The 16,496-nt window shown below is 44.2% G+C and overlaps 1 protein-coding gene across 2 annotated transcripts in view; it reads left to right on the top strand.

Moving 5' to 3' along the window:
* Positions 1-15,115, top strand: part of ODR4 (odr-4 GPCR localization factor homolog) — a 117,041-nt gene extending 101,926 nt beyond the window's left edge. For both annotated transcript variants that reach the window (XM_044301046.1, XM_044301047.1), the window contains exon 14: positions 14,396-15,115. In XM_044301046.1, coding sequence (XP_044156981.1) covers positions 14,396-14,463 — 68 coding nt within the window. In that variant the 3' untranslated portion in view covers positions 14,464-15,115. The remainder of the gene's footprint in view (positions 1-14,395) is intronic.
* The last annotated feature ends 1,381 nt before the right edge of the window (positions 15,116-16,496 follow it).

Here is a 16,496-nt window from a genome sequence, read left to right as displayed (position 1 = left end):
AGCGCATCTAGCACCAGTAGTAAATGTAAGGCCACTTCTGAGCCGTCTTACATCTAGACCATTTTCTGCAGACGTAGAAAATGATGAATGAGACAGGCATGCCGGCCCATCCCCTTCTTCGCCCACGCCATGCCCACAATTTTAGACCTGGCGTGAGCCTGAAATACGCCTTATTTAGGCATATTTCAGATTAGTAAATGACCTGTGTCTTTTTCTGATAAAACACTCCCTTTAACCCTTTCTGGCCCTCTACCGCACATGTAGTGATGCTGATCATAGGCATTTAACCAATCAGATGCCATAGTCAAATGTAACCACAGCATCTGAGAGTGCAAAACGCAGAAACGTTGAGCTTCCAGACCTGGAACGGCTCTCCCATGTGGCAATTAGGGAAGCCTGTCGTTTGTTATGAAAGGCTGGAGGCTTGGATGCCTATTACAGGTATATTCCAATGTAGGCATGCAGGTGGTGGCACTATAGTGGAGTATACTGAATCTTCTATTTATCAATGGATTTAATTGAAGTGGCAATCTAATGAATTGCATGTTGTTAGGCACTTGGGGGCCTAAAGAAAAGTAAAAAAATAAAATAAATACATTTTTATATATATATATATATATATATACACACACACACACACACACACACATATATACACACACTGATGAGCAAAAGGGTAACAATGTTTTGAACTTTTGACTTCCATCATTTTATAGACTATTTTGGCTATCTCATACATAAATTGGACTTGCAACTGTTTAGCATATGATTAGTTATGCAGATTCTTGTCATGTAACTGCATTGTTACTGTTTTACTCCTGGCAGTGGAACAATCTTTTTCTTTTTGCATACTACAAATTACAACCTGTTCTCACATTCCCTAATAGCTCAGTGCGTTAATGGATTGATTCCCAAGTGAAAGGTTACGGGTATGTATCCAAGATTTCCCAAGAAAAGACAAAACGGCATCATCCAGCTCATCGATAGCAGTATCTCGGCTAAGAAAATTGACCAAACTGCATCATGTGAGTCAACAAGTAGGCTCATCACAAGGTCTATAAGTTCTGACATGACAAACACAGCAGTAGAAGTGGCTTGTATGCTTCATAATAGATCATAGACATCCATGCAAGCACTGTGCGATGTGCATTACAGAAGTCTGGAATGGTGGCCCGAAAAAGGTGAAGAAGCCTCAACTTCAATATCGTCATAAAAACCATTGGCTCTAGTTTGCAAAAGAGTACGAATAGAGGACAGTAGAAGATTGGAAACAGGTGATTTGGATCGATGAGAAGAAAGTCAATAGATGGCTCTGATGGGTGCAAATGGGTCTGGAAGAAACGAAGGGAAAGGGAGCTAACGGATCGATTGAAGGAACTGTCAAATTCAGTGGTGGAAGCCTGATGATATGGGATTGTCTTACAGCCAAAGACGTTGGATACCTGACCAGGATTGATGGTGATCTCAATGCTGAGCTATATGTGCGTATCCTACAAGACAAGTTACTTCGTACACTTAAGTACTAAGGATATGAAAAGGACGACATAGTATTCCAACAGGACAAGGACCCAAAGCATACGTCGAGATTGGCGAAGAAATGGTTCAATGATAATGAAGTAGAGGTGCTGGATTGGCCCCCAATTGACCTTAACCAAATTGAACATTTGTGGGTAGAGTTGAAGAAAAAGCTGTATTTGTACCCAAGGGAGTTGACCAGTATGCACCAGCATTGGGAATTTGTAGGAGAGACCTGGGAACAGATTTCGGTTGAGACATGCTTGAATCTGATTGAGAGCATGCCCAGAAGTGTTGAAAGCCAAAGATGGATTTGCAAAATACTAAGAAAATAATACAAATTAAAATTTAGAACAATGCAGTTACATGACAAGAATCTGCATAACTAATCATATGCTAAATAGTTGCAAGTCCAATTTATGTATGAGATAGCCAAAATGGTTGTCTATAAAATGATGGGGCGGGCACAGTGGAGGTCACTGTTATTAAATGGGCGGGCACTGTGGAGGTCACTGTTATTAAAGGGGCGGGTGCTATGAAGGTCCCTGTTAAAGGGGCGGTCACTGTTAAAGGGGCGGTTACTGTAAAAGTCACTGTTAAAGGGGCGGTGAAAGTAAAAGTCACTGTGAAAGTCACTAATAAAGGAGCGGTCACTGTGAAAGTCACTTTTAAAGGTGCGCGCACTGTGGAGGTCTCTGTTAAAGGGGCGGGCACCGTTAAAGGGGTGGCCACTGTGAAAGTCACTGTTAAAGGGGCGGTCACTGTGAAAGTCTCTTTTAAAGGTGCGCGCATTGTGGAAATCACTGGTAAAGGGGCGGGCACTATGAAGGTCACTGTTAAAGGGGCGGACACTATGAAGGTCACTGTTAACCACTTCAGCCCCGCTAGCTGAAACCCCCTTCATGACCAGGCCACTTTTTACACTTCTGCACTACACTACTTTCACCGTTTATCGCTCGGTCATGCAACTTACCACCCAAATGAATTTTACCCCCTTTTCTTCTCACTAATAGAGCTTTCATTTGGTGGTATTTTATTGCTGCTGACATTTTTACTTTTTTTGTTATTAATCAAAATGTAACGATTTTTTTGCAAAAAAATGACATTTTTCACTTTCAGCTGTAAAATTTTGCAAAAAAAAACGACATCCATATATAAATTTTTCGCCAAATTTATTGTTCTACATGTCTTTGATTAAAAAAAAATGTTTGGGCAAAAAAAAAAAAAATGGTTTGGGTAAAAGTTATAGCGTTTACACACTATGGTACAAAAATGTGAATTTCCGCTTTTTGAAACAGCTCTGACTTTCTGAGCACCTGTCATGATTCCTGAGGTTCTACAATGCCCAGACAGTAGAAAAACCCCACAAATGACCCCATTTCGGAAAGTAGACACCCTAAGGTATTCGCTGATGGGCATAGTGAGTTCATAGAACTTTTTATTTTTTGTCACAAGTTAGCGGAAAATGCTGATTTTTTTTATATATTTTTTTTCCTTACAAAGTCTCATATTCCACTAACTTGCGACAAAAAATAAAAAATTCTAGGAACTCGCCATGCCCCTCACGGAATACCTTGGGGTGTCTTCTTTCCAAAATGGGGTCACTTGTGGCGTAGTTATACTGCCCTGGCAATTTAGGGGCCCATATGTGTGAGAAGTAGTTTGCAATCAAAATGTGTAAAAAATGGCCTGCAAAATCCGAAAGGTGCACTTTGGAATATGTGCCCCTTTGACCACCTTGGCAGCAAAAAAGTGTCACACATCTGGTATCGCCGTACTCAGGAGAAGTTGGGGAATGTGTTTTGGGGTGTCATTTTACATATACCCATGCTGGGTGAGAAAAATATCTTGGTCAAATGCCAACTTTGTATAAAAAAATGGGAAAAGATGTCTTTTGCCAAGATATTTCTCTCACCCAGCATGGGTATATGTAAAATGACACCCCAAAACACATTCCCCAACTTCTCCTGAGTACGGCAATACCAGATGTGTGACACTTTTTTGCAGCCAAGGTGGGCAAAGGGACCCACATTCCAAAGTGCACCTTTCGGATTTCACCAGTTATTTTTTACAGATTTTGATTGCAAACTACTTCTCACACATATGGGCCCCAAAATTGCCAGGGCAGTATAACTACGCCACAAGTGACCCCATTTTGGAAAGAAGACACCCCAAGGTATTCCGTGAGGGGCATGGCGAGTTCCTAGAATTTTTTATTTTTTGTCGCAAGTTAGTGGAATATGAGACATTGTAAGGAAAAAAATAAAAAATCATCATTTTCCGCTAACTTGTGACAAAAAATTACAAATTCTAGGAACTCGCCATGCCCCTCACGGAATACCTTGGGGTGTCTTCTTTCCAAAATGGGGTCACTTGTGGGGTAGTTATACTGCCCTGGCAATTTAGGGGCCCAAATGTGTGAGAAGTACTTTGCAATCAAAATGTGTAAAAAATGGCCTGCGAAATCCGAAAGGTGCTCTTTGGAATATGTGCCCCTTTGCCCACCTTGGCTGCAAAAAAGTGTCACACATCTGGTATTGCCGTACTCAGGAGAAGTTGGGGAATGTGTTTTGGGGTGTCATTTTACATATACCCATGTGCTGGGTGAGAGAAATATCTTGGCAAAAGACAACTTTTCCCATTTTTTTATACAAAGTTGGCATTTGACCAAGATATTTCACTCACCCAGCATGGGTATATGTAAAATGACACCCCAAAACACATTCCCCAGCTTCTCCTGAGTACGGCGATACCACATGTGTGACACTTTTGTGCATCTAGGCTGCAAAAGTGCCCAAATTCCTTTTAGGAGGGCATTTTTAGATATTTGGATCCCAGACTTCTTCTCACGCTTTAGGGCCCCTAAAAAGCCAGGGCAGTATAAATACCCCACATGTGACCCCACTTTGGAAAGAAGACACCCCAAGGTATTCAATGAGGGGCATGGCGAGTTCATAGAAATGTATTTTTTTGGCATAAGTTAGCGGAAATTGATTTTTTTTTGTTTTTTCTCACAAAGTCTCACTTTCTGCTAACTTAGGACAAAAATTTAAATCTTTCATGGACTCAATATGCCCCTCAGCGAATACCTTGGGGTGTCTTCTTTCCAAAATGGGGTCAATTGTGGGGTGTTTGTACTGCCCTGGCATTTGAGGGTCTCTGCAATCATTACATGTATGGCCAGCATTAGGAGTTTCTGCTATTCTCCTTATATTGAGCATACAGGTAATGAGATTTTTTTTTCCGTTCAGCCTCTGGGCTGAAAGAAAAAAATGAACGGCACAGATTTCTTCATTCGCATCGATCAATGTGGATGAAAAAATCTCTGCCCCAAAAAAAAAAGGAGGGGAAAGGCGTCTGCCAGGACATAGGAGCTCCGCCCTACATCCATACCCACTTAGCTCGTATGCCCTGGCAAACCAGATTTCTCCATTCACATCAATCGATGTGGATGAATAAATCATTGCCGGGATTTATTTTTATTTTTTTTACATACAAAGTGTTTGCCAAAGCATAGGAACGCCGCCTCCTCCTCAGCTCGTATGCCTTGGCAAACGTATCTGTTACTGCAGAGGAGAAATCTCGTCTTGCAGCGCCGCATACACCGACTTGCGTGTAATCTGACAGCAGCGCAATGCTTCTGTCAGAATGCACATCAGTGCTGCAGCTGGTTCATCGGTTGGTCCACCTGGAAGGTAAAAAAAGAAAAAAAAGAAAAAACCAGGCCGCAACGCAATAATTTTATTAACTTTGGAACAGAACATATAAACTTTAACTTTTTGAACTAAACATTAACCTGTTTGCTTACTGGTGTTTTTTTTGTTTTTTTTTGTTTTTTTACCTTTATGGAACAAACCTCTCCTTCCCCATGGGTCAATGTGCAAAGCGCAAATCGCCCAAAGATCTAGCGAAGTGCGTTATGCACTTTGTCCCAGGTGAAAGGAGACGTTTGCAGCAGCTGTGTGAGTGAATGGGCCCTAATAGCCCTGTGTGCCTGTCCTGGTGAGATGATCCCTATGCTAGGTGTACCTGTGTGTGGTACTTCCGGAAACACTCCCCTAAGCATAGGGCAGGGTGGTCAGGACAGTCAGGACAGAAATAGCGGGTGTCACGCCTTATTCCACTCCTGCTACAGACACAACATCTTTTTCGGGGTGACGGTTGGGTTGAGGTACCAGCAACGACATTGGGGAAATGTCGCTCGTGTAGACGGCTAACTACACTGGTGGATGGGGCCACGGAACCTCCTGGATACAGGAGGTTCTCGATGATCTCTTCCTGAAATTTGAGGAAGGATCCAGTTCTCCCAGCCTTACTGTAGAGAACAAAACTATTATACAGAGCCAATTGAATTAAATATACAGACACCTTCTTATACCAGCGTCTGGTTCTGCGGGACACTAAATACGGAGACAACATCTGGTCATTGAAGTCCACCGCTCCCATGTGAAGGTTATAGTCGTGGACTGAGAGGGGCTTTTCAATGACACGGGTTGCTCGCTCAATTTGTATTGTCGTGTCTGCGTGAATGGAGGAGAGCATGTAAACGTCACGCTTGTCTCTCCATTTCACCGCGAGCAGGCGCCAATCCGTTCTAGAAACAAATGCCTAAAGAGGGCCACACTTGTGTAGAAATTGTCCACATAAAGATGGTACCCCTTGCCGAATAAGGGTGACACCAAGTCCCAGACTGTCTTCCCACTGCTCCCCAGGTAGTCAGGGCAACCGACCGGCTCCAGGGTCTGATCTTTTCCCTCATAGACACGAAATTTGTGGGTATAGCCTGTGGCCCTTTCACAGAGCTTATACAATTTGACCCCATACCGGGCGCGCTTGCTTGGGATGTATTGTTTGAAGCCAAGGCGCCCGGTAAAATGTATCAGGGACTCGTCTACGCAGATGTTTTGCTCTGGGGTATACAAATCTGCAAATTTCAGGTTGAAATGGTCTATGAGGGGCCGAATTTTGTGGAGCCGGTCAAAAGCAGGGTGGCCTCTGGGACGGGAGGTGCTGTTATCACTAAAGTGCAGGAAACGCAGGATGGTCTCAAATCGTGCACTGGACATAGCAGCAGAGAACATGGGCATGTGATGAATTGGGTTCGTGGACCAATATGACCGCAATTCATGCTTTTTAGTTAGACCCATGTTGAGGAGAAGGCCCAAAAAAGTTTTAATTTCGGAAACTTGGACTGGTTTCCACCGGAAAGGCTGGGCATAAAAGCTTCCCGGGTTAGCGGTTATAAATTGTGTGGCATACCGGTTTGTCTCTGCCACAACTAAGTCTAAGAGCTCCGCAGTCAAGAACAGCTCAAAAAATCCCAGGGCCGAACCGATCTGAGCTGTCTCAACCCGAACTCCAGACTGGGCAGTGAAAGGGAAAACTACAGGTGCGGCTGAAGTTGGGGACTGCCAATCAGGGTTTGCCAGCACCTCAGGGATTCTAGGGGCTCTACGGGCACGTCTTTGCGGTGGCTGCGACGGGGTCACTACTGCTCGTGCCACCGTACCAGCTTCAACTGCCCTTCTGGTGCTCGCCACTTCACCAGGTTGTACGGCAGTGCTGGTACTAGGTCCAGGGAGGGCTGGGCTGCTGGTGTATGCCTCACCACGTAATCCGACAGCAGCAGCCCCACTCTGCTGCTCTTGAAGCGGATCCTGCGCAACCTGCGGTCTAGCGACACGGGGCCGGGTACGCCTCGTGGTATCAGGGACCTCAACCTCCTCGTCCGAACTTTGGGTCAGAGAGCCACTGCTTTCTACAGGTTCGTATTCTGACCCGCTAGATTCATCAGATGAGGCTTCCCATTCCTCATCCGACTGGGTCAGAAGCCTGTAGGCCTCTTCAGAAGAATACCCCCTGTTTGACATTTGGGCAACTAAATTTAGGGGTATTCCCTGAGACTACCCAAGAAAAAAAAGCAAGCCTGTCTTACAAATGGGAGGCTAGCGAAGTACCGGAGGCCGCTGCGGTTGTTAAAAAATATCACAACTGATTTTTTTATCGCCGCAGTGCGTGTAAAGTGATTGTGCAGTGATAAAAAAAATAAAAAATTTTGTCACTGCGGTAGGGCGGGCGTGGGTGAACGCACGTGTGGGCGACCGATCAGGCCTGATCGGGCAAACACTGCGTTTTGGGTGGAGGGTGAACTAAAGTGACACTAATACAATTATGGATCTGACCGTGATCAGTTTTGATCACTTCCAGATACTATAAAAGTACAAATGCTGATTAGCGATACGCTAATCAGCGAATCAGTGACTGCGGTGTGGTGGGCTGGGTGCTAACTGATCCCTAAACTACCTAACCAAGGGGCCTAAACTATCCTAAAACCTAACGGTCAATACCAGTGAAAAAAAAAAGTGACAGTTTGCACTGATCACTTTTTTCCTTTCACTAGTGATTGACAGGGGCGAACAAAGGGTTAATTGGGGTTCAGGGGGGTGATCTGGGGCTAGTGTGTGGTGTTTGGTGTACTCACTGTGTAGCCTGCTCCTCTGCTGGATCCAACCGACAAAAAGAACCAGCAGAGGAGCAGGCAGCCATATAACAGATCATATTTACAAATATGATCTGATATATGGCCTCTGATTGTTTTTTTTAAAAATCAGCAACCTGCCAGCCGCGATCATTGGCCGGCAGGTTGCTGACTAAATACTTCTCGACAAAATGCCGGCCCGCGATGCGCATGCGCGGGCCGGCTGTGATGAAATCTCGCGTCTCGCGAGATGACGCGCCGATGCGTCCAGGAGGAGTAAATCAACCACCTCCCGGACGCATCGGGAGGTGGTTAAAGTGGTGGTCAATGGTAAAGGGACGGGCACTGTGGAGGTCACTGTTATGGGGGAAACTGTTGATATCTTTTTACGACACACGGAAACATAAAATTAAATAGATGAAATATACCCGTGCGAAGTCGGGTCCTTCTGCTGGTCTCATCTATAAAAATGAGTTCCTGTCTGTCTAGACGTCTGTCTGTCTGGACGTTCTTTATGCGCGACCAAACGACTGGACTGATCTTCACCATATTTGGCAGACAGGTACATCAGGTGTCCAGGAAGGTTTTAGACTGGGTCTCAGCTCTCTAGGACGTACCGTTCCTGAGATATTCCCCAAAAGTTATCCACATTAGCCAATACAAGTCTAGCACTGTGGAGGTCACTGTTATTAAAGGGGCGGGCACAGTGGAGGTCACTGTTATTAAAGGGGTGTGCACTGTAGAGGTCACTGTTATTAAATGGGCGGGTGCTATGAAGGTCACTGTTAAAGGAGCGGTCACTGTTAAAGGGGTAGTCACTGTTAAAGAGGCGGTCACTGTAAAAGTCACTGTTAAAGGGGCGGTCATTGTGAAAGTCACTGTTAAAGGGGCGGTCATTGTGAAAGTCACTGTTAAAGGGGCGGGCACTGTGAAGGTCATTGTTAAAGGGGCGGGCACTGTGGAGGTCAATGTTAAAGGGGTGGCCACTGTGAAAGTCACTGTTAAAGGGGCAGTTACTGTTAAAGGGGCAGTCACTGTGCAGGTCACTGTTAAAGGGGTGGCCACTGTGAAAGTCACTGTTAAAGGGGCGGTTACTGTTAAATGGGCAGTGACTGTGAAGGTCACTGTTAAAGGGGCGGCCACTGTGAAAGTCACGGTTATTAAAGGGGTGGGCACTGTGGAGGTCACTGTTATTAAAGGGGCGGGTGCTATTAAGGTCCCTGTTAATGGGGTGGTCACTGTGAAAGTCACTGTTAAAGGGACGGTCACTGTTAAAGGGGCGGGCACTGTTAAGGTCATTGTTAAAGGGGCGGTCACTGTGAAAGTCACTGTTAAAGGGGCAGTCACTGTGAAAGTCACTGTTAAAGGGGTGGTCAATGGTAAAGGAGCGGGCACTGTTAAAAAGGCAGGCACTGTTAAAGTGGCGGGCACTGTGGAGGTCAGTGTTAAAGGGGCGGGCACTGTGGAGGTCAATGTTAAAGGGGCAGCCACTGTGTAGGTCAATGTTATGGGGGAAACTATCAATATCTTTTTACGACACACGGAAACATAAAATTAAATTAAATAGATGAAATCTACCCGTGCAAAGTCGGTCCTTCTGCTGGTCTCATCTATAAAAATGAGTTTCTGTCTGTCTAGACGTCTGTCTGTCTGGACGTTTTTTATGCGCGACCAAACAACTGGACTGATCTTCACCATATTTGGCAGACAGGTACATCAGGTGTCCAGGAAGGTCAATGTTAAAGGGGTGGCCACTGTGAAAGTCACTGTTAAAGGGGCGGTTACTGTTAAATGGGCAGTCACTGTGAAGGTCACTGTTAAAGGGTCGGCCACTGTGAAAGTCAATGTTATTAAAGGGGCGGGCACTGTGGAGGTCACTTTTATTAAAGGGGCGGGTGCTATGAAGGTCCCTGTTAAAGGGGTGGTCACTGTGAAAGTCACTGTTGGGACGGTCACTGTTTAAGGGGCGGCCACTGTGAAAGTCACTGTTAAAGGGGCGGGCACTGTTAAGGTCATTGTTAAAGGGGTGGGCACTGTGGAGGTCAATGTTAAAGGGACGGTCACTGTGAAAGTCACTGTTAAAGGGGCGGTCACTGTGAAAGTCACTGTTAAAGAGGCGGGCACTGTGAAGGTCATTGTTAAAGGGGCGGGCACTGTGGAGTCAATGTTAAAGGGGTGGGCACTGTGTAGGTCAATGTTAAAGGGGCGGGCACTGTGGAGGTCAATGTTAAAGGGGTGGGCACTGTGGAGGTCAATGTTAAAGGGGCGGCCACTGTGTAGGTCAATGCTAAAGGGGCAGGCACTGTGAAGGTCATTGTTAAAGGGGCGGCACTGTGGAGTCAATGTTAAAGGGGTGGGCACTGTGTAGGTCAATGTTAAAGGGGCGGGCACTGTGGAGGTCAATGTTAAAGGGGTGGGCACTGTGGAGGTCAATGTTAAAGGGGTGGTCAATGCTAAAGGGGCAGGCACTGTGAAGGTCATTGTTAAAGGGGTGGGCACTGTGTAGGTCAATGTTAAAGGGGCGGGCACTGTGGAGGTCAATGTTAAAGGGGTGGGCACTGTGGAGGTCAATGTTAAAGGGGCGGCCACTGTGTAGGTCAATGCTAAAGGGGCAGGCACTGTGAAGGTCATTGTTAAAGGGGCGGGCACTGTGGAGTCAATGTTAAAGGGGTGGGCACTGTGTAGGTCAATGTTAAAGGGGCGGGCACTGTGGAGGTCAATGTTAAAGGGGTGGGCACTGTGGAGGTCAGTGTTAAAGGGGCGGCCACTGTGTAGGTCAATGTTAAAGGGGTGAGCACTGTGGAGGTCACTGTTATGGGGGAAACTGTCAATATCTTTTTACGACACACAGAAACATAAAATTAAATAGATCTAATATACCTGTGCGAAGCCGGGTCCTTCTGCTGGTCTCTTATATAGAAAAATGAGTTTCTGTCTTTGTTAAAGGTTGACCTTGACGTTGGTAAATGGACCCAACACACATTTGATTAAACAATCTCTAATCCCTAGTTCTAGTGATATCGCTAGGCAGATTTGCCTTTCACGGTCCTACGAAAACTGGGTTATAACCTTATAATAATAGACTGTAATAGACTGCAGAGTACTAAATCTTCCAAGATAAATCCTTATCCTTATGCACGCGGCCGTGAGCGGTCCGTGGTAACACGGGCTGGATTCCTGCTGAGAGCAGGAGTGCACGGTGTCATTGGTTGCTATGACGCCGTGCGCTCCCTGCTGCCGCCGCAATACAGTGATACACGGCCGTGTGCATTCGGCCTTAAAGGGGCTGTCTCACTTCAGTAAGTGGCATATATCATGTAGAGAAAGTTAATTCAAGCCACTTACTAATGTATTGTTATTATCCATATTGCTTCTTTTGCTGGCTGGATTCATTTTTCGATCACATTTTACACTGCTCGTTTCCATGGTTACAGACCACCCTGCAATCCATCAGTGGTGGTCGTGCTTGCACATTATAGGAAAAAGCACTAGTCTATGTGCGCTCCCATGGTCCTGGCTACCAGAGAGGCTGACACTTTCTCCTATAGTGTGCAAGCACGACCACCACTGATGGATTGTAGGGTGGTCTGTAACCATGGAAACGAACAGTGTATAATGTGATGAAAAAATTAATCCAGCCAGCAAAGGAAGCAATATGGATAATAACAATACATTAGTAAGTAGCTTGTATTAACTTTCTCTACATGATAAATGCCACTTACTGAAGATTTTCCTTACAGGGTCCTGGAAAGCAGGGTTATTTGCACTATGTAAGGGTAACATATGGACAGTGTGTACAGTTCCATACTTGTAATCCAAGTCTCGAACACTGGACTGAATCCCTCCAGGCTATAGAGGCAAGCTTGACATTTAGGCACTTGGGAAAGACTGGTAGCACTTTCTGTAGTGAAGTGTGAAGTTTTGCAGCTTCCACTTCTTTCATACTCTTCTAGATGTCTATTGAAGTGAATGCCGTGTTAAGACCCTTCCCTTTCCCGAAATTCCTGTCTGCCTATGAGCTCATGCTAGTCTCCAGACGAAGGAGTAGGCAGGGAGAAACAAGAGACTTCAGTGACTGCAGGATCCATGAAGAAGCTTTCCTGAGAAGTTATGCTTCATATTTCTTGTTTTTCATGTTGTAGTGGCCCTTTAAAGGGAATGTGTCACCAGGAAACAACCTATATGTTCAGCCTATATTTAACCCCTTAGTGACCACCAATATGCATTTTTACGGTGGTCACTAAGGGGTCTTAGGCTAGGGCATTTTTACGGCGGCCCAGTCTGAGCACTGCACAGCTCTAGCGTTTTCCAGCAGTCTGTGCCTATATGACAGCCTGTTGGTGAATGTCAGTAGAGCACCGACATTCAAATACAATGCACTACAGTAGTAGTGGAATCTATTTTAGCAGCGATCAAAAGATTGCTGATTATAGTCCCCTTGTGGGACTGTTAAATGGTTTAAAAAAAAAAAAGTAAAGAGAAAAATATTAAATTGAAAAAGATCCAAGCTGAAAAAAATTCAAATTTTTTCCATTTAAAAAAACGCTTTTCAATGGAAAAATTGCAAACATAGAATCACATATTTGGTATCACTGCATCTTTAATAATCCACACAATTATGATGTAATTTATCCTTTAAGGTGAACACCCTTAAAAAAAAAAAAAAATGCTGAATGCAAATTGCTGCTTTTTGCTTATTTTTTTTTACCAGAAAATGAATGTGTTATGTACCCTAAAATGAAACCAATGAAAATTACAAGTTATCCTGTGAAAATCAAGCCCTCACACAGCTCAGTAGAAAGAAAAGTTTCAAAAAGTTATGGGTCTTGGTTGTGGTGTTTTATAAAAGGGTTTTCATTGTGCAAAAAGCATAAAAAAATATATATGCACATAAAACTTAATCAGTAAATTATGTTTACCCACATGACACCATTAAAAACTCTCCAACTTGTCTCACAAAAAACAAACCCTCATATGGCTACATAGACAGAAAGATAGTTATAGCTCTTAGAAGGGGACGTTGAAAAAAAAATCACTTGGTCACTGAGGCCCAAAGCAGGCTGGTCACTAAGGGGTTAAATATTTTTTTAAATTATGGTATTTTTAATTTTCCATGTCAATATCTATAGTTAAACAAAAAAAAACAGCAGTTTTCGCACTGGCCACTAAGGCTACTTTCACACTTGCGTTCGTCGGTCCGCTCGTGAGCTCCGTTTGAAGGAGCTCACGAGCGGACCCGAACGCCTCCGTCCAGCCCTGATGCAGTCTAATTGGAGCGGATCCGCTCAGACTGCATCAGTCTGGCGGCGTTCAGCCTCCGCCTGGCCGTGCGGAGGCGAGCGGATCCGTTCAGACTTACAATGTAAGTCAATGGGAACGGATCCGCTTGAAGATGACACCATATGGCTCAATCTTCAAGCGGATCCGTCCCCCATTGACTTTACATTGAAAGTCTGAACGGATCCGCTCAGGCTACTTTCAGACTTAGAAATTTTTCTAAGTTATTAATGCAGACGGATCCTTACTAAACGGAGCCTCCGTCTGCATTAATATGATCGGATCCGTTCAGAACGGATCCGATCAAGCGCAAGTGTGAAAGTAGCCTAAGCCTAATAATAGTCGCCACTTGGTCTGTACAGATCACTTTACTACAGTTATCTGCTTATCTGTCATTCTAAACCTGTCTGTAATGATATCATCTCTGTATATAGATAAGAAAGGATCCACCAGTCACAGTAGGTGATTGTCAGATCTTCTCTATTCTTTCCTTGTACAATGACCTCTGCACAGGTCACACAGCATGCCCAGAAAACAGGAGTCAATGAGGTCCCCTCCTCACCATTGTGTTTATGGACCATGGGGCTGCTGTAAAGTAATTTTCTAAATGCTGTTATGAACAGCTCAGGCAAGATGGCCGCCCCATGATCATGTAATCAGAAAATAGAAAGAGATTATACAATAAGGACATGTGTCACTATCAGGTTTTAACTGGCAGATAACATTTTTGGTGACACATTTCCTTTCAATTCCATCTGGGCTAATTTGCGCGTTTTTTAACGTATTAGCCATTCAATCTTTCATGTTGGCCCCTCATATACAAAAGTTTCCAAGGTGCTTTGTACACTAGGAAATAGCAAAAGTTTGTGTTCTATGGTCATTTAACATAGGATGGCTGATAGTTCTTTCACTGTGGTCCCTGAAATGCTAGGCTCCAAGGTTGATTGCAGATTATTTTTCCTCTTCTCTGCAATCAGTGCCCAATATGATATGACAACTGGGTGCCCCTTGTCAAAGACACATGAAATTCGCCTCTCGGGCACTATGCACTGCATTTTGTAATGACTTGTACTATTGACTTGCTCCTTATAATCCTTACATTTGCCTTTTCTTTTTTCCTTGCAGGAATTCTAATGGCAACAGCAGTTGTTCTTCTAGCAGCTCTGATCTCCTTACATTATCTGAAGGAGTAACCATTTGTCATAATTTTATATCTAGAATGCTTATGCTCCATTTCATAAAGGAGAAGTAGCAGTCTGCCATCAGCGTGAATTACTATGTTAGTTCAGCCATGTAACGTGAGAGCTGTATCACACACATCCGCCCTGCCATGATGCAAATCATAGATTATCCGTGGATTTCTTATTTACTTGGTATTGGTTAAAGCAGTTGTCTCACAAAGGACATGAATTACCTACACACACGTCTGGTCACTGGGGGCACCCACAATTACTAGATCAGGGGTCCTGAGCCCACTCCTCTCCCCCTGTCAGTTTGAATGGAGTGGCAGGGTGGACCATAGACCACTTCTCCATTTAAAGCTGTCCTCAATGCTGTCATACAAATAAAACGTTTCTATCCTCGATAGAGTGTCCACTAAATGCTGCAGGATCCAACTCCGTAATAGGTCTGTATTTCCACTTTCACACAAATGAGAACATTACCGGATCCGCGATACAGTCATGCAGTGACCAGTCCTGGTGGTGGAGCCCCGGGAAATCAGATATTTAGAACCCATCCTATGGGACAACTCCTATAAAAGCAATGTTTTATCACAATTTAATGCACTCTTCTGTAATATCCTTTGCACTCTTAATAAATTGGTAAAGTCTGGTGAAAATAAAACTTAACTGGTTATTTCATCTTTTTAAGAGTCTTTAACTTGGGCCAAGGATCAGGGCAATTATCAGGGAGTGTTTCTACGAATGCTCATTCCCATGCCCCCATCTAAAGGTGTCACCAATCAGCCATCAAATAAGCAGAAAGTGTGTTTTGTCCGTGATCACCTTTTTTATTTGGCAGATAAAATAATCATTTTTCTGAACGGATGTCCTGCCAGAAAAAAAAACGCTAGTTTATCGGGCCGGCAGCAGTTCGTGCTGTCTAATTATGATCTGCCTCATTAAGTGCCACCTATGAATTTTCCATTGTGTGTGTGTGTGTGTCTCCAAGGCTACGTCCACATTTGCGGTATCCATTCCAGTATTCTGTACCCACTTCACTATAATGGGTTTCTGGCATGATTACTTTCTGCTGGAAAAATAATCCTGAAGGACCCTTCTTTTAGTGAATGGGGATCCGGCAGAGCCCTGTGGTGTCTGGCTACGCCAGCTCTGTAGAATACTGGATTGCCTGCCACAGATGTGGACGTAGCCGTTAAAGGGGTTGTCCCATGAAAATGATTCTACAGTTTTCATACCAGCACTTGTAATTGCATATAAAAATGTTATATAGCCACTGAGTTCTTCAATACAATGTATCTGTATAGCGCCACCTGCTGTTTGTTCTTTTTCTTATTTCTTTGTCTGACCCACTGAGATGGCCGCACATGCTCCGTTTCATCTTTCATCTCCCTCCTTAGCTGCAGCAGGAAAGGCACTCCCCTTGAGTTGGCAGCTGGTAATAAATCTAGCAGAACAATTGGAGCAATAAATGGGGAGATCTCTGGATCCATATCAGTTTCATTTTTTACATTTGTCATGGCATAATCCCTTTTAAGAAAGGGTTTACATTCTCTGCACAGCTCTTTGGTAGATGTAGACTCTACATAGGTAACTACAGAAAAGTACAGTCTTCTGTTCTGCAGTTCAAATGTATCACACAGAAATGAAAGGGGTTTTCTCAGAGCAGCATATTAATGGCTTATTTTCAGGGTAACCTGTCAATATCAGATCGGTGGAGTTCCAGCTCTCCGTCCCCCCCACGATCTGCTTTTGAAAGGGGTGCAGCCCTTATGCGAGCGCAGCAGCCTCCTCATTGTTTGTCTCTGTCGGTCAACTTCACTTGAATGGAACAAAACTGCAATACTCTGCACCACCTCATCAGTCCTTGATGCCCAGTGGCATTTCTGTTGGCGTGTATTTGTGTGTATATTTTTGAACCTTTCACATTTAGGGATTAATGGCAAAAATGTTAATGATGGGAAAAGCCTTTTTTAAAGTCAACATTGGTCATTTGACAAAGGCTGAAATGCTGCGTAAAAGTGACAGTTACTGTTTAGCATTTT

This window comes from Bufo gargarizans, chromosome 7 (genome assembly GCF_014858855.1).
Source record: "Bufo gargarizans isolate SCDJY-AF-19 chromosome 7, ASM1485885v1, whole genome shotgun sequence".
NCBI lineage: Eukaryota > Metazoa > Chordata > Amphibia > Anura > Bufonidae > Bufo > Bufo gargarizans.
The sequence above is the reverse complement of the archived record's forward strand: the minus strand, read 5'-3'. Positions and strand labels throughout refer to the sequence as shown.